The sequence below is a fragment of the Ovis canadensis genome, chromosome 19 (assembly GCF_042477335.2).
Source record: "Ovis canadensis isolate MfBH-ARS-UI-01 breed Bighorn chromosome 19, ARS-UI_OviCan_v2, whole genome shotgun sequence".
Classification (NCBI taxonomy): Eukaryota; Metazoa; Chordata; class Mammalia; order Artiodactyla; family Bovidae; genus Ovis; species Ovis canadensis.
Window position 1 is genome coordinate 20786736 of NC_091263.1, and position 24018 is coordinate 20810753.

Consider the following 24018-nt stretch of genomic DNA (forward strand, 5'->3'; position numbering starts at 1 on the left):
AACAGCAGTTCTAATTTTTATTATCCCAATGGCTTGGGTTAGAGTCATTCTTTATTCCTCTTTAGCTCATATCCTACATCCGATCTACACGCAAACAGGACAGTCACAGCCCGCTAGCACCGCTTCTATGTACACCTAGAATCTGCCGCCACCCTTACCACTGACTGACCTCCTCCGTTTCCACCATGACCTTGCTGCCTGCACCCCGCTCGCCTTTTCTCAGTCCACTTTCCACACAAGAGTCAAAATAAACCTTTACAAATATAAGGAAGGGAATTCCCTGGTGGTCCAGGGGTTAAGAATCCGCCTTGCAATGCAAGGGATGTGGGCTGATCCCCGGTTGGGGAACTAAGATCCCACATGTTACAGAGCAACTAAGCCACATATGGAAACTCCTAAAGCCTGTGCGCTCTGGAGCCTGCGTGCCCCAACCAGAGTCCACCCACTGCGACAGAAGATCCCACAAGGGGCAACGAAGATCCTGTGTGCCGCCACTAAGAGCCAAGACGCCAAACACAAAATTAAATACTAAAACAATACGAGGAAGGCCCTGCACGCCTCCGCTCAAAACTCTCCAGCAGCACCCACATCACCCAGAATAATACCCAAGTCCTCACAATGTCTGACTAGGTTCTCTGATCCAGTCCCTGCCATCCTGCCAACTTAATTTCCTGCCAACCCACACAAGTCACTCTCATCCTGGCATAGCGGTCATCCTCAAACGCCAAGCAAGATCCACCCTGGGCCCTGTCCACTCACCGTCCCCTCTGGCCTGAATGCCCTCCCACTGCGAGGTCCCCTGCCTGACTTCTGCATCTCCATCTGGGGTCTGCACTCCAGCGATACCTGGGGAACCCTGCTCGGAGCAGCTGATCAAGGAGGCTGCTCCCCGTCACCCCAACCCGGGCCCGCCATGCTCCGTGTCTCTGCACTGCGTTTCTAATCCCTGCATCCTTTTCGCTCTCTTGTTTCTTGTCTGTCTCCTTCCACCACCGCACAGGCTCCACGAGGGTGTGGATTCTGAGTGGTGGCACTCCCAGCATGGCAGGTGTGGAGCCCCGTATACACACACCAGATGAGAGAGCACATGCCTCAGTAAAGGCTGCCTTTCACATCCCTGGAAACAAGGGGAAAACCACCATAAACCAAGCTCAACCTTGCACCCTGGGGCCCGCCTCCCTGGAGCCCATGATTTGGCAGCGCAGTGGCTCTGAACACCTTTCCCAGATGCTCCAAGCGCTCCAGAGGTTTCCTACAGCCCTCAGGATCAAGTCCACCGTCCTTCAGCAGCCCACAGGGCTCTGCAGATCTGACCCCTCCAGACTTGAGGCTCTTCCGAGCCCCACTAGTACACACTCCTCGCACACCCCACCACTGTACGCTCTGGCTTTGCCCATGCTGTTCCCTCCACCAGAACACCCTTCCTGTCACTCCTCCCACTCCTGTCCACTTGTTCTTCAGGCTCCACCTACATGTCCCTTTGTCAAAGTGACCTTCTGTGACCTCCTGTGACCTCCATCTTCTACAGCCCCTTCTCTTCCTATATTTCCCCTCCTGGGTTACCCACAGTTTGTGGACGTGCAGCAGATTATCCAGTGGAGGAGTTCACCAGCAACTCAGGCCTCTGGAACCGCAACCAAGAAAGGAGGGCAGGCAAGGGTGCTTTTCGAAGCAGGACCAGTGAAAGGGCCCAGTGAAAAGTGACAATGCAAGTCCTCCTGTCCAAAATGAATTTCAAGTCGGCAACAGCAGAGTGGTAACCCAGCCTGGGGTGCTTCTGAGCATGGGGTACTGTACGACCCCACCAGTCACATGACCAGGAAACTGCATCCCTAAAGGCCTGGTGAGGCAGCGGACCTGTGAATGAGCAGCCCTAAAGGCCTGGTGAGGCAGCTGACCTGTGAATGACCAGCCCTAAAGGCCTGGTGAGGCTGCTGACCTGTGAACGGCCAGCCCTAAAGGCCTGGTGAGGCAGCTGACCTGTGAACGACCAGCCCTAAAGGCCTGGTGAGGCTGCTGACCTGTGAATGACCAGCCCTAAAGGCCTGGTGAGGCTGCTGACCTGTGAATGACCATCCCTAAAGGCCTGGTGAGGCAGCTGACCCGCAAACGTGGCAGCCCTGGCCATCTCTGCAGAGACAGAGCCGTGCTCTTATTTTATGGAGAGGCCAGAGCTTCATTCTTGAGTGGAGGAATCTTTCCCCTCCAGGGTGCCCGCTCCCTGGACCAAGTGCCATTCAGGCCAGGTTCATCCACTGCCAGGTTACCACAAGCGTCACTGAATAGTCAAGAGCTGAGAAGAGGTGGGGAGACAACAGGAAAGACTTGGTCTGCAAACAACAGATGCTGGAGAGGGTGCGGAGAAAAGGGAACCCTCATACACTGCTGGTGGGAGTATAATTTGATGTAGCCACTGTGAAAAACAAAATGGAGATTCCTCAAAAAAAAAAAACTAACTAAAAATAGAACTACCATATGATCCAGGAATCCCAGTACTGGGCATATACCCAGATACACGCAGCCCAGTGTTCACTGTGGCACTATTCACAGCAGCCAAGAGGTGGAAGGAGCCGAAACGGCCATCAACAGATGAGTGGATAAAGAAACGAGGTGCATATAAAAAATGGAATATTACTCAGCCATTAACAAAGAAAGAACAATGCCATTTGCAGCAACATGGATGGGCACAGAGATGACCACACTTGGTGAAGTAAGTCAGACAAAGACAAATACCATGTGATATCACAGACAGGCGGGATCTAAATTACTGCACAAATGAGCCCATCCACAAAACAAAGTCAGAATCAGGGACACAGAAAACAGAAGTGTGGTTGCCAAGGGAAGGAGAGGATGGGGAAGGGCCACAGGGTGAGGTCTGAAACAAAAGGGAAGAGGAGGGGCAGGACCTTTAAAAGACTGATACAGCCACAGGACGCGCCCACAACTGCTTAGAGCAGCTAGTTCAAGATGGCTGGCGAGTCGACTTCCGCCAGACCTCGCGCCTTAGCATAGGCTCAGCGCAACACAGCCAACGACGCGACACGGGCACCAGGCCAGGGGAGCTGAGGCTGCCCATCAGACATCCAACAGCGGGTAGCGGCCCAAGGCCTGGGAATTCCCGCCCCTCCCTCAAAACAGTTGCAGTGATCCTCCTGCTCATTAGCCCATAAAAACTAAAGATGCGTATTTGGGGGCCTCTCTCGCCTTCCGAGAGGGCCCACACTCTGTCAGCAGAGTGTACTTCTCTCTAAACGAATCCACTTCTTACCTATCACTTTGTCTCTCACTGAATTCGTTCTGTGGTAAGACATCAAGAACCTGCGCTTCATTAAACCCTGAGACCAGCTGTGCGATCGCAATTAAAAGACCTTGGGTTCAAGTCCTAATCCGGGATGTCGTTGCAGTTTGGGATTAGCAGATGCAAACTATTATACATAAGGTGATAAACAACAGTATACACAAGATGGATAGACAAATGGGAGGTGGATTAACCCCGTTCCAGAGGAGATCACCCGGGCCAGACTAAAGGAGAACAGGCCCTGTGCACCCTGAGCCTCAGCAGCAGCTCCGCCCTTGAACCGCTGCTCCGCAGCTCCTCACCAGATCCCCCTGGGTTGGGCCACACAGACTTGAGGGCATTAAACTGCTGTGTCCCCCCTTTGCCTGACAAAGCAATAAAGCTATTCTTCTCTACATCACCCAAAACTCTGTCTCTGAGATTCCTTTCGGCACTGGTGCACAGAGGCTGAACTTCCAGCATCAGAATCAGGACAAGGCAAGGGAACCCAAGGTAGGTCAGGCAGCCAAGTCCAGGCACCTCACACAGCCCACAAGGCCACTGATGCCCGCCCTCACCTCTCCGCGGTGAGCACGGTGGCCTTTCCCCTCGCCCCCAGAACAAAGACACTGCCCAGAGTGGGGGAGGCTCCCCATGAGCCATCTCCTGCACATCACTGGGAGGATGCTGAGTCCTCTCAACACAGTTTCCCAGGGTGAGTGCACGCCAGCAGGAGTTTCTGCATATCCACCAACCAGCGGGCACACAGCTCTCCACGTGGGCACTGAGGTCTGGTCACCAGCAGGGTGAAGGCCAGCAACAGGCGGCAGCGGCAGGTGGCCAGCTGCCCGGGAGGAGGTGCCAGGAGGCAGGCTCACCCCCACCCCCACCGCCTGCTTCCTCCTGTTTTCCGTCTCCAGGTCACCTTCCATCCTCTCGAGGACACAGTGGGAGACAAATCCCATCCAGAATCGTCCTCATCATCGCATGTGCTCTCCCCGCCCTTGGAGCATCTCAGCTCCTCCAGAGAGGCAAATGCCAGGCTCTCACCCTTGGCATGGGTGTCTGCATGAAATAGCCTTTCCAGGGACTTTCCGGGTGATCCAGTGGTTAAGCGCCAGGTTCAATCCCCGATCAGGGAACTAAGGTCCCACATGCTGTGTGACACAGCCAAACAAAAAAAAAGCCTTTCCAATCATCCCTGGGGCATCCACGCTTGACAGGGGAGCCTAAGAGGGAAACCCAGCGCCCAGGTGACCGGCCACAAGTCCCTGGGGGCGCGCCCTCCTACCTTGGTCAGATCCATCCCAAGTTTGAGCTGAGAAATGAGGTGAAGGATCACACTGCGCTGGTCCTCCATGACGCCCAGCTCCGTCTCTTCCTGATCTTCAGTGTCGCTTTTCTCATCTTCAGACAAAACCAATTCAGGGCCTGAATTTGGCTAAAACAAGATCATCAATAAAAATCACCAGCTGGTCCCGAGAAGGGAGAAGCACAGCACCGCACGCACGTTCTCTGGCAGGAGGCAGAGAGCCAGGCTCGCCCAGGAAGAACCTCCCCACCAGCCGGCGCGCACCCATGTCCTCTGGCAGGAGGCAGAGAGCCAGGCTCGCCCAGGAAGAACCTCCCCACCAGCCGGTATGCACGCACGTTCTCTGGCAGAAGGCAGGGAGCCAGGCTCGCCCAGGAAGAACCTCCCCACCAGCCGGTGCTCCTGGCCGCGGGGCGAAGACGATCTTTTGGGTGCAGGCCCCGCCTGCAAGCGCTGCAGAAACTCGCTCATCTCCCCGCTCATCCGTAAGTGAGCATTCTGACCTAAGCACCTCCCCTGACAAAAAGGTTCCTGCCCTCCAAGAAGCTATTAATAACTGTAACATGCCAGCATGAATCCATTCACCTCCACTATTCCCAAATGATGTTCTCCTGTTAACTTGTACCACCTGCTACAGCTAATGTAAATTTACACTGTAAGTAATGCAAATTTCTGTTTATCAGCAAACGCCAGACACCTCTGAAATTGACATTACCCTTATTTATGTGAAAATTTACTCTGAAATTATTTCTACTCCCATTAGTTAATATCAAGATGGCAAATATGACCAAAAACGGCTCCGTTGTTGGCATTCATTTAGGCAGGAAAACAAAAATAAAAACCTAAAGAAAAAGTCTGAAGTGGTACAACAATGCTAAGCTTCAATCCACCAACAGACCCTGTGCTTTCCTTAATGCAAGTTTTATTCATTCAGTTGCTTGATTCCCATTTTCAAAATTACACAGAAAGCAGGCAAGTTAGTCAAATGTGCCAGGGGGGGTTGCTGACAGCAAAATTTTCTGATACCTAAGTACCAGAGAACTCTCCTCTTGAAAGAAATCACCATTGTATTCACCATTCCTCATTTATGTTCTCAAAGTACTTGTTTCTCCATCAGCAAAAGCACTCCACACAACCCATGTCATGTTTCTAATTACTGTTGACAGGTCAGACACAATGAACTTAAAACACAGAAACACAGCAGCTTGAACGTTTTCACATAAAAGGATACAGACTTGTCCAAATATCCACACAGAAACTAACAATTTTCAACCTCAGGAGATAGAACCATCGCATCTATTTCCGATACACAAAAGTTACGTAGCTGCCACGGTGTCGATAATCATATGGCTTTACACACACAGGCTGGCCGTTCCTCCCCGGTGCTCCAGAGGAAATAAGGCATTTTTCCCACCGGGGTAGCAGTTTTTAAAATTTCAATTGAGGGACCTCCCTGATGGTCCAGTGGTTATGAACCCACCTTGCAACACAGTGAGTCACGGGTTCGATCCCTGGTGGGGGAACTAAGATCTCACATGCCGCAGAGCAGCTCAGCCCGTGTGCCACAACTGCTGAAGCCCAGGCCACGACTGGAAAGGGCGTGTGCCACAAAGACCTCGATGACGCAGCCAAAAACATACATAAATATGCCGTTTAAAAGTAAGAGGAAGACTTCAACTGAGATAGACATATTTCTCAAACGATTCCCAAGTCCACAGGGCTGTCCTCTAGCCAAGAACTGCGTTTCCATCATCTGCCTGGTTCCCCAGACTCAAGCCACGTGTCTTACATGACATCACCGGAAAGGTGCTCTGCTGGATATACTGAAACAACTGAGGGCTGCTGTCCCCTCATCGTGATCCAGCAGACGGACCTGAGCGAAGTCTGGGGCCGTGCTGGGAAACCAGGGGCAGGGGGACCAGAGCCTAGCGGCCAGCGGCCCTGTCTCTCCTCCAGCTTCAGCTCCTCCGCTGCAGCGCCAGTGGCGATCAAGGCTGCTGCACTTCTGCACCCGACAGGCTAAGGCAGGGCCACCCTCCCACACACCTGTCCTCCTCACTCTCCTCGCTCCTCTCCTTGGCACTTTAGGTGAATTTTAAAGGGCGGCTGCCTCTGTGCTCTGTGAGTTTGCATCTCCAATCAGGTGCCACCAAAGCCAGAAAGCTCAGACACCCACCCTTCAATGCGAAGGTGAAAAGTGTTAGTCTCAGTCCTGTCTGGCTCTTTGCAACCCCACAGACTGTACAGCCTGCCAGACTCCTCTCTGGGCAAGAATACTGGAGTGGGTAGCCATTCCCTTCTCCAGGGGATCTTCCCAACCCAGGGATTGAACCCGCACCTCCTGCCCTGGCAGGCAGATTCTTTTACCTCTGGGCCACCAGCAAGGCCCGTGCCTCAGTGACGCAGCTGCTGGCTCCTCTGCAGCGATCTGACAGGCGGGAAGCGCTAGCAGACTTCCCTTCCCCCGGGGCAGGGGGCAGGAGAGGGCAACACCTGGGCATCCTGTGTCAGGAGGAGAAAGCACAATCGAAAGCAATCGTGGGACTTTCCTGGTGGCCCAGTGGCTCTTCTCTGCAAGCCCCATGCAGGGGGCCCAGGTTCAGCCCACACGCTGCAACTGGGAGCCCGCTTGCTGCAAGTAAAGACCTCACACAACTAAGACCTGGCACGACCAAGTACATTTAAACAACTTTTTAAAAAATAAGGCAAATCAGTTACCAGCCTGCACTGGAGGAGGCAAGCCTGGCTTTCAAGGTCCCTGCAGATCTCAGCAAGAAAGGGAGCGCCATGGGAAAAGACCCTGAAGAAGAGATACCTGCAGGTGTACGACCGCATCACTGCTAGACACCCGAAAGGAACACTACATCGCTCCTCAACTGTTCTCCGAAACACAAATTCACAAAGAGAGGGAGCTCCATTCGGACTGCAGCTGTTCTGCCTGCAATGAGTTGCTCTTGCAAAGTACTGAGTGTGAGGTAAACAAATCAATAGCTCAAGTCAGCTTTGCGAAGTGAAGAAGGCTTCTCTTTTCCGAAACTGTGATTTTCCCATCTGCCTGCAGGCCAGTGCGTGGGGAACTCTCTGCCCCTCCCATCCATGGCTGCTCGCAGGGAGATGCTTAAGAGACCACCCAGACCACGCATCTCCTGCCGTCTGCCTTCCTTGAAGACCAAGCCCAGCCGGTCCCTGATCTCCAAGGAGCCAAGAAGCCTTTCGCAAGATCCTGCCTCAGCAAACAAGCATTACTGTGCACACAAGCCTCTCCAGCTTGTCCCACTCCAATCAATGTCACATTTCCCGTGTCTCATGATACCACCAGGGACACTGGCTCCAGCAAAGAGAAAGCAGGCTGGTGCCAGGCCCCAGGAGCTGACTCACTCCAGGGTCACTGATGGCCAGAATTCCTGGGGGCCCTGAAGTCCCCATCAAGGGAAGAAAGGCCGCGGGGAGTCTGACACATCCTCTCACTGGTGCAGATCCTTAGCAAACTGTGCCCTGAGCTTAAACAAGGATCCAGTAATATTCCTGTTTCTCCCAGCTTCTGAGAACCTGAAAAAGATTCTCCTACCAAACCTTGAATAAATAATCAAGTTTCTTTTTCTAAAAAAAAGCTGGTTTCATTCATCACTTTGTCAGTGAACATATTAGAGAACCACCTCTCCTCCAATTCTACCCAAACTGGAACTCGATTCACCTGCAGAAGGTGAGACCACTTTTTTGTGTGGGTCTCAAAATGGGGATGTGTGGGACTTCCCTAGTGGTCCAGTGGGTAAGAATCTGCCTGCCAATACAGGGAACATGGGTTCAATCCCTGGACCAGGAAGATCCCACAGGCATCAAGGCAGCTAAGCCCACGTGTTGCAACTACTGAAGCCTGCGTGCCTAGAGCGCGTGCTCCACCACAAGGGAAGCCACAGCAATGAGAGGCTTGTGCGCCTCCAACTAGAGAAAGCCCACTCACAGCCACAAAGACCCAGAACAGCTGAAGATGAATAAAAGTAAGTTTAAAAGTAGCAATTATTAGAAAAATAAAACAATACAGGCACGCGCGGATGGAGGGTAGACGTCTCTAAGAGGGCATATCAGGCTGAAGGGCAACTGGCCGTGTGAGCACCAATTTGTGGGCACCTGCGAAGTGCCCACAGTTAGCAAGGTCTCTGAAAAACGGAGAATTCGAAGAACCAGCTTTGATGGAGTTTTAAAGGCAGAAAACCTTCCTTTTCAAGGTCAAGGGCGTGCAGATTGTGCTGCTCTGACATGAAATCCACAACAGCGGTAGCGGTTAGTGGATCCAATCTCTTTCCCACCGCCAGGCCCACATGCTGGTCGTACCCGCCCCCTCCCGCTCGTCGAGGTCTGCTCCTCTCCCCAGGGGATCAGAGGTGCCTGAACAGTGTTTCTCCACCTCAGAAGAAAACTGAAAGGAAAAGAAACGGCTTTATAACACTGAGAAAATTCCTAAGACCTGATCAAGAAGCATCTTCAAATCCCCCTCCCCCATCCCCTGGAGAGCTCTGCAAATGAGCCAGCTGGGCAGTAAAAAGGTCTGCAAACTTGAAGATATCATGGAATTAGGATATGCTGTAAAGAAAAGCAGGCTTTGGAAAAATGAAGCTTTTAGTAAAAACAAAAATTATGGCTCAGGATTTCTACCACATGAGCACCGCAGAGTGTGCGGTACAAGTCAGTGACTCCTGCGTTGGGAGCAAAAGGGAAGACGGACAAGCAAAGGGTGGGGGTGGGGGGGGCCGGAAAAGGCCAACAGGCAGCCGGCGCCCCCTGGTGGCTCAGCAGTGACCTGGCCCCCAGGGCAAGGGTTCTTAACCTGGATCCCAAGGATACTCAATGAGACACCTACTGCCATGGGACCTTCCTGGCCGGCCAGTGGTTTAGACTCCCTCTTCCAATGCAGGAGGCGAGGGTTCGATCCCTGGTTGGGGAGCTAAGATCTTGCAGCCAAAAAAAAAAAAAAGAAAAAAAAAACCCATAAAACAGAAGCAGCATCATAACAAATTCAACAAAGACTTTAAAAATGGTCCACATACAAAACAAAAGTCTTTTAAAAAATTGATATCTGTCACCCTTGACATTTCACATTCAAACTGGGGAGGGAGGGCATTTTTATAGAGTGGGTCTGCCTAGACTGACCTCAGGCCTCTCAAGGTCTGAAGGGTCATGGAAGTGAGCTGGGCTCTCAGGCTGGGAAGTGGTCGAACCGGAGACGGTCCCAGCACCAGACACGCCCCTGCCTCATTACCGATCTCTACGCCTCATCTGAGAGGGAGAAGCTCGTCCCCGCTTTGGGGTCCAAAGCCAGAAGCAACACCACAACTCGTGTTAGACCCATGTGGGTCCCGCTGTCCTGTCAAGGGGAACACCGGTGTTGCAGACACATTGAACTTGGCTGGTGTCTCATCCTTTTCACAAAAATCTTTACTCCTTCATACAAATACAAATTCCGAGCAAGACTGAAATTCCAATCTCTTTTATTCAATACACATGTGTGATGTAATTACAGTTGGAGTCAGTTCCAGGGAAATCAGCCAACCAGGAAACAGACATTCATCTTCAGAGTCCATGCAGTTCCCTATCGAGGCCCCACTCCACACCACGCTCCCCAAACCCACCCTCTTCCCAGCCTCATTTCCATCTTCCCCTCCTCGGACGGTGTCCGTCGTTCTCCACAGTGATCTGCCGGGCTGTCTGGACTGAGGCCTGGGGCCAATACAAGCAGCTGGGTCTACTACTAATGTCCGCTTTCACCCAGTGACTTAAAGGGCTGAACCTCCACCTCAAGGCCTTGGAGAGAGGCCTGTGCCTTACCCAGTCTTCCAAGAAGTCGTTTCACTGCTGGGCAGGGAGCAGTTCCCCACGGAGCCCTGAAATACTGCCATGCAGGTCTGAAGGGTTTCCTCCAGCAAGGACTAGATGGATGCCGGCAGCCAACTTTTGCCAGGAAAACAGGCATCCTGACAAGAGGTATTTTAACTGGACTACATCTTCAACAGAACGACAGAACCCACTGAGCTCTGCTGAGCCGCAACTTTCCCCAAAAGTCTACCTGATCAAGACAGAAAGCCAGCTAGACAACAAACGTCAGCTTCTCTTCCAGCAGCGAATGCGCTGCAGCTCAATTGTGTTTCAAGTCTGGCATCTCTCCCTGAGTGCTGGTATCTTGGCATGGAGGTATGGGTGGGCTAAGTCAACCCAAAAACCTTGGCACTGAATGCGAGAACTAGACGTAGCCCAGATATTGTCTTTACAGGAAAAGGGGGGACCCAGCCATGCCAAGAACACTGTCTGGTATTCTGAGGGCCACCAAGAGGCGGGCGGTGGGGAAGAAGACCCCAAGCGTCACCACCCTCAGATGCTCTCCATGTCATGAGCACGGCAGTGGGCGGAGGAGTAACTGGGAAATGACGTGGCCTCATATGCCACTTGCTTCTCAAGGTCACAGCTACACAGAACATGCAACGGCATGCGATCACAGCCACCAGGGCGAATCGGCTTTTGCTCACTAAGGGATACGGGTCAAGAGAAGGTAGTCCTCCCAAAATGAGAGGTTTTAGAAAAAGCGGGAACGTGAAGTTGAAACATGGAGAGCGCTGAGGGGGGCCAGAGAAACTGGGAGGGCGGGGAAACAGAGACCGACTACGGGAACAAAACAGGAAACATGGCAAATTCCAGAACCGCAACAGGATCTGAGTGTCTAAGAGGTCCAGGTGCCCAGGGACCAACCACCAAACCAACGTTTTTGGTTCTACTGATGACAGTGTTACCGTCTCTTCAGTCCCTGGCCTTTTTCCCTCCATCTCTGTATTTACAGCACATGTAACCAAGTGGTCACAACCAGTACTCCATCCTCAGAGCACATCGGCACATCAGTGTCATCTGGCATCCTAAGAAGCCCCATCTAACAGCCCGAGGTCACGAGGATTGGCACAGAGGGGTCCAAAGTCCCAGTCCAACTTGGGGACCCCGTCAACAGCACTGGTGGAGCCTGGGGCCCCCGCGGCCGGCCAGCTGGGCAGCGAATTCCACTGGTCACGTCCGCCCTCACTCCCCAGTGGAAACCATGTACCCTGGGACGACCGAGGGCACAGCCCTCGCTACCACGCGCCTGGAACAATTGCTCCTCGAGGACAGACACGGATGTGATGCTTGTCCTCTGAACATGCGGTGGCGACCGCGGGGACCTACTGTTCTCCCCACGCTCAGCGCACGCAGGGTTTCTCCTCCAGAAGAATCTCTCTTGCGCCTGTCTCTAATTCCCCAAAAGGAGGCCATTCTGGCTGGGTCGGAGGGTTCTCGCTCGAAGGATGGATGCTCGTCTCTGGTCAGAAGTCATGACAGAGGGCTGCTGACAGGCGCGGGTCTTCGGGGGGTGTCAGGTCCGGCTGATGCCCCTCGGCCCAGACGCAGGGTGGCTCCTCACACGTACTGTCCTCTGTATGGAGCCGCAGTGGCCTCAGGCGACCAACTATGCCTCGGAGGCTGCCCTCGCAGCTGGAGGACTTTATCTGGCCATTTGGAGGTCGATACGACGAGGCCACGGTCAGGGAAGACCCGGTGGAGGAGCCGGCTCCTAGCTTGGACAGCTGCAAGGACAAGCTTTATGTCCAGGCCTGGGGGAGGCTGGGCTGGGTGCCGCTGATGTCACAATCCTCCTCTGCTGCCTCCCAGCGGCCGCGATGGCTCTCTGGCGCTACCCACACATACACACACACTTCCCACACTTGGCTCTCATAGACTGGAAGGACAGATGCTCGTCCTGAGCAAAGGGGCCGACCTGCAGAAAGGTTAATTGTACATCAAACACACCCAGGAAGATAAGAGGAGATGCCGCTGGGGAGAGGGAGCTGGAGAGGCGGGGCGGACATTCCTCATCAGGAACAGCACACCGGGAGCACTGTAAAAGCATTCCTTTCAAGACACAGGAGGGAGGCATTCGGGGAAGGAGCATGGCCAAGCCCTTTTCCATGTCTGCGTGTCTGCTTGGAAACCATCTTAAAAGAAAGGAGTCGCAAAGGAGCAAAGGAAACCCGCAGAAAGAGCAGCAGGGGAAACGGCACCAGCGAATGAAGCGGGAGGTGATTGCGCTGCGGTTGAGGCTTGGGAAGCAGGTTAGCAGGGCCCAGCCCAGGCATGCAGGCACCGGGAAGTGAGGTGAGGGCACAGACGCAGCGCATCAGGCTTAGGGCCAGGGCTGCGTCCGGGGCTTTGTGACCTTTTCTGCATCAGCAAAAGTCTGGCCCTTTCCAGCCTGAATTCACAGCTGGGCGCGGGCTCCGCGGAGTTCTGCGGGGTTGAGGGTGTGCCTACCACGCCCTGGTCCTCGGACGGTGCTGGCGGCACGGGTCACGCTTCCCAACTCACAGGAAGCCCCTGAAGATGGGATAAAGGTCACGAGAAGGCATGAAAGAGGTCATATCATCGCAGCTCTGCGGGGCAGCCAGGCAGCCAGGGAGAACTCTGAGCGGTGGCTGCAGACACTCCCTGGACGTGAATCCTGAATGCCGCCCTCCACCTGGCAGGCCGTCTCCTCACCTGTGAGATGGAGATGGCACCACCCGGCCCAGGGGAGGGGGACGCCGCGGAGAGGCTCAGGGAAGACGCAGCATGGGCGCACAGGGAACACTGAGCGAAATCCCGCTGCTCTCCTGAGGCTGAGGCACCCTTGCCAGGGACGTGGGGACCCTTGGTGCGAGGACCTGGAAGCTGCAGCTGAAGCGCCCACCACCCCCACTGGGCTCATTCCCATCCTGGCAGCACCCTCCTGGAAGCTGCAGGATGCCACCCACACTGTGTCCCAGGCCCTCCTCAGCCGAGGACCCCGAGGGCTCTGGGGCCACAAAGATCCAGGCCCCCTGAACAGTCCATGGGCCTGACCGCCAGAGGCAGCACCCCAGACCTGGGGCTGCAGCAGGAAGGGGTGCATAGGATCCCCCTCGCAAATCGCAGCCGAGGATCCCGGGCAGATCCGGGCATCACGCGGGACAAACAGCACGGCAGCCAGGACAGAGACTCGGAGCACGAAGGCCGTCCAGGGCCCCAGGGGTCCAGCTGTGGTCTGTGGGGGGTGATGGGAGTGGGCGGCTGCTGTCCAGCACTACCCAGAAAAGGTGGGGAAGAAACTCCCTGAGGTCCATCCTAGCCTTTCTGGACTCTGGTAAAAGAAAAAGTAGTGGTTTAAGACATAACAAACCTCCCACCCTTAGGGAGGGCTGAGGGATAAGCAGGTACCAGATGTGAATGAGTCACCACCACACCAGTCTCCTTAAATGCTCATGATCAGCAAGCATTACTTAAGATACTGAAGACAGAGGATGCTCAAGGTACGGTCCCTGCATCCTACAAGTGGGGGTCTGCAGGAGACCCGTCTTCCTCCAGCCCTGGGCGGGAGTGGCAAGTTTCAACTCATCATTCGAGACCTAAGTTCAGCTGCGCTTCATGGGGGTGGAGGCAATGCCTCTAACCTAATCAGCAATCCAAGAGCACCCTGTCTGTGCCCAATTTGGCACTTACCCAATTGCATTTTTTAAAAAAACACTTACGAGCACCATAATTTCTAAGCACCATGGGAGGCTCGATTGCTATGTGCTTTTTTTTTTAAAGGATGATATATATTAAAAATTTGTTATCAGAAAGTTTATTTATCTCTTGGCCATGCCTCGGGGCATGTGGGATCTTAGTTCCCTCACCAGGGCTCGAACTCACATCCTGCATTGGGAGTGCAGAGTCTTAACCACTGGACCGCCCGGGAAGTCCCTAACCCTACCGTGTTTATGCAACAGCCCCTCTATCTGCTTTCCCGTCAGAGCAGGACTGCCAGGCCTCTCTCGGTACAAGGAATACTGGTGATTCGGGCTGGCTGCTTAGGGCTCTGGGTCAGTGTGAATTCGAAGCCTCCTCCAGGTTGCAAGAGGATGAAGGCCCTGATCTATCAGCAGTCAGCGGGGAGCTCAGGCAGGGAGAGTGAGGCTGTCAGCTCACCCAGCTCAGAGCTCCATGCGGACAGCAGGCTACATGCCTCGGGTTCCCACTCTAGAATCGCAGCACAGAGGCTGGTTTTATAACAGGTACTCGGTTGAAAAAAAAAACAACCTGTAAGCACTGAATGAAGAAAACTAAATAAAAAATGTAAAAAGAGCATGCATGGACAAAATCCAGATTTAAATTGAAAAGGCCAGCCAATCACAGAAGATTATCAATGCTACAATCTCGCTCATGTGAGATGCCCAGAACAGAGAGACTGGAAGTAGATTAGTGGTTGGTGGGGGCTGGGGGGATCTGGGGTGACAGCTAGGAGCTCAGGTCCTTTATGACAATATCCTAATGCTGACCGCGGTGCTGGGAGCATCCTGAAACACACTTGAAATGGGTGGACTGACCTGGCCTGTGAACAATCTCAATAAAGCTGTCATTTAAAAAAAATAAAAGACATGTGATGCAAAGTCAGACAAGGCCAGGAGGAAGGTGACTTGTGCCTGCCAGACTCTGGGCCGAGTCTCACCAAGAAGCAATGCTTAGGGCAGCAGAGAAAGAAGGGGCCCTTCCAACAGGAGAGACACAGCAGTCAGGGAGGTCTGGCTGAGCCCAGATGACCCATGGCTTTGACCTTATGCCTCGACTGGGAGAGCCCACGTGACTGACTGGCTTTACAACCGTTTGTACGCTGATGGCTTCTAAACGTACGTCTCAGATCAGCTTTCTCCCCTGACCTCCAGCCTCGCGTATCTGCCTGTCCATACCTGCCTGAGCAATTAGGCAGAACCATGGACTTTCAGACTTGTCCAAGCCCTCACCCTGGAACCGGTGAATATGGTACTTCACATGAGAAAGGGGCTTTACAAATGTGATGAAAGCCCGGAATCAGGGTGCTGGTCCTGGGATATCCAGGTGGATCTGACAGAATGATATCATCCCTAAAGCGCCAGACTCTTTCAACTGGCTGTGGTCAGAAGGAGGTGTCCCCAGAACTGGTCAGAGAGAAACAGCACTGGTGGCTCTGCGGACGGGGGAGCGGGGCCATGAGCCAAGGAAAACAGGCAGCCTCTCGCAGCTGCAAGAGGCAAGGGAACCGAGCCTCTGGAACTCCCTAGCGGCCCAGTGGTTAGGGTGTGGCTTCCCTCGTGGCTCAGATGGTAGAGAATCTGCCCACTATGCAGGAGACCCAGGTTCGATCCCTGGGTCGGGAAGACCCCCTGGAGGAGGACACAGCAACCCACTCCAGTATTCTTGCCTGGAGAATCCCACGGACAGAGGAGCCTGGTGGGCTACAGTCCATGGGGTCGCACAGAGTCGGACACGACTGAGCGACTCACACCTTCACTTTCCAGTGCTCAGGACCTGGTGCTCGTACTGCCACAGTCCACGTCCAGTCCTCGACGGGGGAGCTAAGATCCTGCACGCGATATGGCCAAAGAAAGAAACTGAGTGTCCCCTACAACTTCCAGAAAAAAGCCTTGATTTTAGCTCCGTGAGACCTGTCTAGGACTTCTGACCTATGGAACTACCAGGTGACCAGTTTCCATTGTTTTAAACCAATGAGTCTGTGCTGGTTTGTTACAGCAGCAATAGAAAGCTAGCCTATTAACAGGCATCTCAATGTATCACGTCCAAAACGCACCTTTCAGCTCCCGCCTCCAAACCGTGCCCCTCTGTGGCTCAGAACATGCCGACTTTGTTTTCCCAGGCTCTCAGCCGAGAGCCTCAGCAGCACCCCCGAGCCCACGCTTACTCATGTTCCCCCGACACTGCTCGGCCCAGCAAACTCTACAAGCCGCATCTCGGCGCTGACTGCTCCTACAGACTCCACACCCTGCCACCGGCCACTGTCAACCCTCACTTACTTACTGCACCCCCATGCCAGCCAGTCTCTGGGGCCCCTGCCCTGACGGCCCTGTCTCCTCTTGGCAGCCAGAAGGCATCTTCCGTCATAAGGCAGATCCTCTGACTCCAGTGCTCAAAGCCCTCCCCACTTCCTTCCGCATCAAAATCCTCCCTGAAGCCCACGAGGCCCCCCTGCTTCTCTCTTCCTTCCCAGCATGTCCCTCCAGCACCCTCCTCGGGCCCCTCCATCCACTTCCTGCTCCTCGGGCACGTGCAGTGCACAACTACCTCAGGGCCTTTGCACCTGCTGTTACCAGCCTCCCGTCCCGGCCTGGATTCCTGCCTGACTCCCTCCCTCCCTCCTCTCAGGTCTCACTCGAGTGTCCCGGACCTGAGTGACAGCCTCGTGGTCCTCTCCACCTTCCCCCTCCCCCAAGCTCTGCTCCCTCTCCCAGCATGGATCGCACCCCATTGACAGATCACATCTCCCCGCAGAGGAGGCCCGCTCTCAGGAACCAAGCTGTGTTTTATTCACACTGTCTCTCTATCAACAAAGACAGGACATACCTACTGACACTGACATACCCTTTGAAGGAATAAATACTCGGCTTGCCCCTTTGGAAGTGAGCAACTACTGAAGATCTCTGAGAGGCTGATGAGCACACCCCAGTCCCTGGGGAGATGGCCTGTTTAACTAAGCAGCAGTGCAGCTGTCACAGGGCCGATGGGCACTGAGAACCACTCTCGAAGCTTCCTGCAGCATGGAGAGCAGTAGGGGTGCCGGAGGATGCCCTGCCCTTTCCCTTATCCAGACAGACCTGTCAGGCTCCGTGGGAGGCACAGGAGAGAGGCAGACGGTCCAGGACACGGCCTGGGCTCCCCTGGACCTGCGTGGACTGGGGCTGGGCTGCGTTCCCAGCTGTGGGGTCAACAGGAGCTCTTGCCGGAGCTGTGGGGAGCAGTAAGGTGGTGGCAGGCAGTTCAGAAGGAGGGAAGAAGCGGGCCCTGGAGGCAGCAGGTGGAACCGGCGGCTCTCTGGTCCCAATGCTCGCAGGTGGCATTATGTTAGCCAACCAGGGATGGCGGAGCAGCGCTTGAGAACTCAGACGTGGCATCACGCAACTGGGAAAGAGCCGTCAGCAGTTTTCCTCCCCTCCCAGGCCCACACGCAACTCAAAGGCCCCCAGCACCCCACCTTCCCTGCTTCGCTCACCATCCTCCTCGTCACCCAGGCTGAGCCTGCAGGCTCACGGACCCCTCCCCAACACCCCAACAACCCCCTGCTTATACACTCCCCTGCCATCACACTCTGGGCCTTAGGCACATCTCACAGAACCCCAGCTCTTCCCAGACTCTCATCTGCTCCAGACCCCTCCTCTCACACTCGTCTGGCACCACTGGAACGTTCTTCCCTGAACACCTGCTTCTCTGTTTAAAGTCTCCCACTGCCCAGAGACAATGACCTACTCACTCAGCCCCAGCACTGGGGGCCTTCCTCCCCTAGACCCCCTTTCTCACCTCCCCTCCTGCTGCTCACCTGACCCTCCTCCAGCCTAGACTCGCCCTGCTTGACGTGGTAGCCACCAGCACTAAGCAGATACAGGAATTAATTCGAACGAAACACACTTTACCCAGCCTCACTGTGAGTACCTGGCAGCCACAGGTGGCTGGTGGCTTCCCTACTGGTGGGTGCGCAAAGAAAACATGTTCATCACTGCAGCAGGCTTTACAGTGAATGTCCTCCCAACTCATTTCTGGGGCGCCAGCATTAGTTATTTCTCTGCGGCAAGAGCACACGTGTCCTGACGAAGGCACTGATGATCCTGGGGCCGAAGAATTCCCTCTCTCCTCTAAAACCCCACATGGAAGCCTCCCCAGGGTCATTCACAGGCTACCACCGTGCCTGTCTTCTCTTAACATTTTCACAACAAAAAGCTCAGTGAGAACAGATCGTTTAAAAAATCTAAAATGCCGACTGAAGCACAGAAGAGCAATTTTACAGGGTCCTTCACTGCCCAAACGAAAAGGTGATGGAGTGATGTATGGCATTGGCGGGGAGGGGCAGGTGGGTGATGGAAAATGATTCTGTAACTACGAACTTCAAGGAGCTCTACCCTCTATGATTTGCTTCTGTCCCAACCACAGACGCACATGGAGGACAGAATTCTGACTTTCTACGTCCACAGTTACTGATTTGTGCTCTGTGCTATATGACGGACTTCTGACTCGGCCGAGGGTAAGCACCTCTATTCAGAAAGTGAACCCAGGAGACTAGACTCGATGGCGCCGCCGGAGTGGCTGTTCCAGACTCTACCCTTGATGCTGCTAACTGATGCATCACCTAGCTTTTCCTGCAAACTATGCACAGCCATGGGCTCAGTCTCCAAGGCAGGGATGCAGAGAAAAGACACCAAGCTAGGGCAGGGTGCAGGATGGATTCGGGGGGAGCTCGGGATCTGGCCTGCCTAACACACTGTCTCCAACCTGCAGCCCCAGCATCACCAGGAACTTGATGGAAATGCCAGGTCTGGGACGTCCCCGGTGGGCCAATTCCTGGTTCAGATAGATCCCACATGCCTCGGGGCAACTAAGTAAGTTGCGTGCCACAACTACTGAGGCCTGAGTTCCTAGAGTCTACACTTTGCAATGAGAGGCCCACACACTGCAGCTAGGGAGCAGCCCCTGCTTGCTGCAACTAGAGAAAGCCCACACGTAGCAAAGAAGATCCAGCGCAGCCCACTTCCCCCAAAAAAGGCTTAATAAAAGAAAAAAGAGAAAGAAATGCAAAGTCTGGGTCCTATCCCAGACTTTCAGAACCAGGAACTCTGGGGACAGGTGCCCAGCCCTGTGTCCTGTTTGCATTTTGATGCTATTTTTGAATCAAAGCAGAATTTATATACGATGCAATGTACAGGCCTTACTGCATAGTTATGGCAAATCACTTTACACATCCGGCTACTTGTTTAACATCTTAACTGTTATTAAGTGTACGGTTCAGCTGTATCAATTCTATTCATGTTATTGGGCAATACATTTCTGGAACTTTTTCATCTTGTGAAACTGAAGCTCTATACCCCCTGAACACGCCTTGCCTCCGCCCCTCCCCCTGCAGAGCCTGAGGGTTCCCAAGCCCCGAAGTGATTTGGACACACGTTAGCACTTGAGGAAAGCACCGCTGCCATGATGAAAGGCCAGAGGGACTCCAAGGACCAGCCCAGAATAGCAGCAGGCGTGCTGGAGGGCTGGGCGCCAGGAAAGCCGGTAGCAGGAAGTGTGTCACAGTCTCTAACGCCTTTCCAAGCTTAATCCTGAGAGCTCAGTGTGGACATAGGATCCAATCACGGACACACGGACAACTTTCCCCCAGATCTCAGGTAGGCACAAGTTGAAGAAGGAAATTATATTTCTCAACATTAGACCAGGTCCTGGAAATTTTTCTCAAAGACCCAAAAGCTGGATGAGAAAGTCATAAGCTTGGACTGGAAGACCATCAGTGGCTACAGCAGGTGTTCATTTAATGCTGACTCAGGACTGTATCTGTCCAATTTCATCATTTCTGTCTCTCACCTGAAAATTCCCAGTTGATTCTCTCCAGGGAAAATTTCCCAGGTGGCTCAGTGGGTAAAGAATCTGCCTGCAATGGAGTAAACTGGGTTCGATCCCTGCGTCAGGAAGATCCCCTGGAGGAGGAAATGGCATCGCACTCCAGTATTCTTGCCTGGGAAAGCCCGTGGACAGAGGAGCCTGGTGGGCTACAGTCTTTGGGGTCACAAAGAGTCAGACACGACTGAGTGAACACACTGAAAATTTGGGGAGGGGATGAGAAGCCACAGGAGATGACTGGTGGTCCCACAAACTACAGACTTGTGTCTGAGTCATTAGAAGCAAGAGGCATTCATTTCCTTTGCAGGTAAAATGCGATCGCATCGTGAATGGGAAAGGCAAAGCTCATTAAACTGTTCTGAAGATAACACTCTGTCCAGGTCACCAGGGACACCATTTGCGGGGGAGCTAGAAATTTTAGAAATAAGCTGAAGCTTGGGCAATTTTAGACTCTTTACTTCTCTTAAAAAGTCTCTAGGGGGGCTTCCCTGGAGGTCCAGGGGTTGAGACTCCACGTGTCCAGTGCAGGGGGCACAGGTTCGATCCCTGGTTGGGGAACTAGGAGCCCACATGCTGCACAGTGAAGCCAAATAAATGAATAAATAAAATCCATCCGTTTTTAAAAAAGTCCCCGGTGTACATCTATCATGTCCTGATTTCTATAAAAACTAATAAACTAAGGGAAAAGCATCTGGGAGAAAATAGGCTCTATCTAGGGTTTTTTTTTGTGGGGGGGGCCTGGGGGGAAGAAAAAGAATAAACCAGAAACAAAACCACCACAGCTCTTAACTCTGCAGTGAGGAAGCACCAATAAGCCTCCAGTGATGCTCCAGTCTCTAAATCCCACTCAATATACTTTGGCTCAAATAGCTGGCATTTTCTCTGCTTTTTAATTTGCATTTTGTATGACTATTTTTCTAGCCACTGTGATAGATCTTATTAAAGAAGGTTTCCCTATATTTTTATCTGAATGGGAACTGATACTCGGGATCTAAGAGGGTAACTGCAACAGTTCATTTTTCCAGATTATTCCACTGCCATAAAATCCCAATGAGGCTTACATCTTCTCCTTTAAAAACCATCACAGTATCATACTCTGCCTTGCCCCACTTTCAAATGCTTCATTCAGTGGAAACTTCAAGGGGAAACGTGTGAGACAGCTGCAACCATCCCAGAGGAATGAGAAAACTGCATGGTGGGAGCTATTCATGATCAGGACTGTGGGTTTAAAACCAGACTTCAAAAAGATACATGCACCCCAAAGTTCACAGAGGCACTATTTACAACAGCCAAGACATGGAAACAACCTCTGTCCAGAAGATGGATCCAGAAGATGCTGTGTATTATGTATAATGGAACACGACTCAGCCACAGAAAAGAATGAAATGGCGCCATTTGCAGCAGCATGGAGGGGCCTGGGGATGACCGAGCAAATCAGACAGCGGAAGACAAAAGACCCCATGACATCACTCACATGCGGAACTTAAAGTATGACGCACAAATGAACGTACCCGTGAGATGGAAACGGACTCACAAGACACAGAAGCAGACTCGTGGCTGCCGAAGGGGAGGGAGGGCAGGAAGGGTCGGGAGGGCAGGAAGCGTAAACAAGGTCTCTGCACAGCACAGGGAACTATATTCAATATCTTATGATAAACCATAATGGGAAGAATATGGGAAATAACACATAAGTGTAACTGAATCCCTTTGCTGTATAGCAGAAGTTAACACATTGTAAATCAACTATACTTCACTAAAATACGATTTTTAGAAAACTGGATGATATTTAGCACAAAAAGACCACAGTGAAATTTAAGGTATGAATGCCTCAGGTAGGACCCACACTCTTTTAAACACTAATTCTTTTTAAGACCATTCTGAGGCACAGAATTTCCATTTCTCCAGCATAACAGAGCCCTGCAATGACTCTCAAAGCTAGGCTTCCTATGCCTTGGATAGACGTTTGATAAATGCTCTATTCCTGAATGATAAATCTTTATCCCGTTCGTAAAGCATGATCATGAAACACATCCCTCATGCGAGTTTAAAAGTACCCTGTGGTAGATGATACCTTATTTGAAATTGATATTTAACTCAATATTTTACCATGCTACCATCCAATGTCTTCAGAACTAAAAAAAAAGAAAAAAAAGTTTAACTTCTGACATTATGTGCTTCATTTTCTGAGAAATAAAACTATTGGGTTTTTTTTTTTTCAACTTGATAAGTATCCTGCATAAAACTGTCTTAAGGGACTTCTTTGGTAGTCCAAGTGATGAAGACCCTGTGCTTCCTAGGCAAGGGGTCAGGGAACTAGATCCCACATACCACAACTCAGAGTTCAAAATGCAGCGGCTGAAGATCCTGAGTGCCGCAACGAAGACCTGGTACAGCCAAATAAATACATTTTTGAAAAAAGACCCTTAAAGAAACTGCCTTAAAAGCAGCAACAATCAACAGTGGCTGGAGATGAAGGGTCAAAGCCAGGAGCACTTGCAGAATGACGGCTACTCATTTTGACTTCTGCCTCCAAGCAGGTCGGGGGCCCCGGGAGAAGCTCCGCGGGCAGGAGGACCGTGCTCTCCATGACAGGACGCTTGAGTCTCGCAGGTGATGTTTCCAGGAAGGATGGGTGTACACAGCAAGCAGCTCAGGTACATTCCCACAATGTCGAGCTTCCCTACACAACTGCCACCACAAACACTGCAACATGGCGGCTCATCCCAGTGGGCGACCCTAGACGGCAATGCACTAAAGTCTTCTGAAATGAGCGCTGAGTTACGAAAGGATGTAAAGGGAATCTGACTCTCAAACTGATTCAAGGAAGGGCTCCTCCACGGGGTTAACGGCAGCTCATTGCAGTGGGCGACCCTAGACGGCAATGCACAAAAGTCCTCTGAAATGAGCGCTGAGTTACGAAAGGATGTAAAGGGAATCTGACTGTCAAACTGACTCAAGGAAGGGCTCCTCCACGGGGTCAAGTCTTATGCTGGCTACTGTAACGATGACTGCGATCCTCATGTCTTAGCACTCAAAGTACACCCAAGAGGAGGGCAAAACATTTTTCCCACACAATGAAGGACTGATTGGCTTAATACAAAAAGGATTCTTATAGAACACTGATTAGAAAGTCCAGCTGAACTGAAAAAAAATACAACGGCTGTGACTAAAACATTAAAAGCAAGAGAAATACAAAGGGCTAATAAATACTCGAAGCATATCCTTAACTTCATTCATAATTATAAAAACAGAAATTAAATAAAAAACCATTTTTCTTCTTAAAAAGCACCGGTAAGAAAACAAGACCTTGCTACTCATTCCTAATGGCAAAAGAACAGGACAGTAGCAGCCCTCACACAATGCGAGAGGGTAAATTTGGCTGAGTCTTGGAGAGCAATTTGGTAACACTTTGCAACAGTTTCAATTCCCACATATGCTGGCTGAATTCCACTTAAATTTCACTACTAGACAGCTTCCCTATATAAGACATCTGTGCATTAGTGTGCCAAATATGTGTCAAGCACTACTTGTAAAAGAAACTGGACAATCTGAAGGTCTCTCCTGGAGTCTGGTTAAATAAATGAGTGGTTAAATATTGATAAATTACGGTATGTGATTCCATGAATTATGAGACACGGACTTGAATGCTTTGCGGCTGTTAAAAGGAATGCAAACAATATACCTATGGTCTATTGTTAAAAATGAAAGAGCCATGTTATCTATAGTGTGATTCCACCGCTGTAAAAACTGTTTAAAGTATGTATGTTTGCTCTGCAAACAGAGTCCCCAGAAGAGAGAGAGCAGCTCCTTGTAGGCGGTCGTGTTGGAAGGAAGAAATAGTGAGCATTTCCAGCTTCCTACAAATCCTATGCTGTATTTATGGAACAATTATGTTGTTTCACAGTAATTTTTCAAGTCCTCCTCCTCCCACTGACAAGCTCTGAACTGTGTGAACTGTCAATGATGACCTCATGGGTCACATCTGACTTAATTC

General features: G+C 52.0%; 1 protein-coding gene across 7 annotated transcripts in view; it reads right to left on the minus strand.

Annotated features, from left to right (window-relative positions):
- Positions 1–24018, minus strand: part of OSBPL10 (oxysterol binding protein like 10) — a 322317-nt gene that overhangs the window by 30381 nt on the left and 267918 nt on the right. For all 7 annotated transcript variants that reach the window (XR_011250795.1, XR_011250794.1, XM_069561309.1 and 4 more), the window contains one exon: positions 4569–4718. Coding sequence is in view for 5 of the 7 variants with exons in the window: in XM_069561309.1 (XP_069417410.1) it covers positions 4569–4718 (150 nt within the window). In the remaining 2 variants the exon portion in view is untranslated. The remainder of the gene's footprint in view (positions 1–4568; positions 4719–24018) is intronic.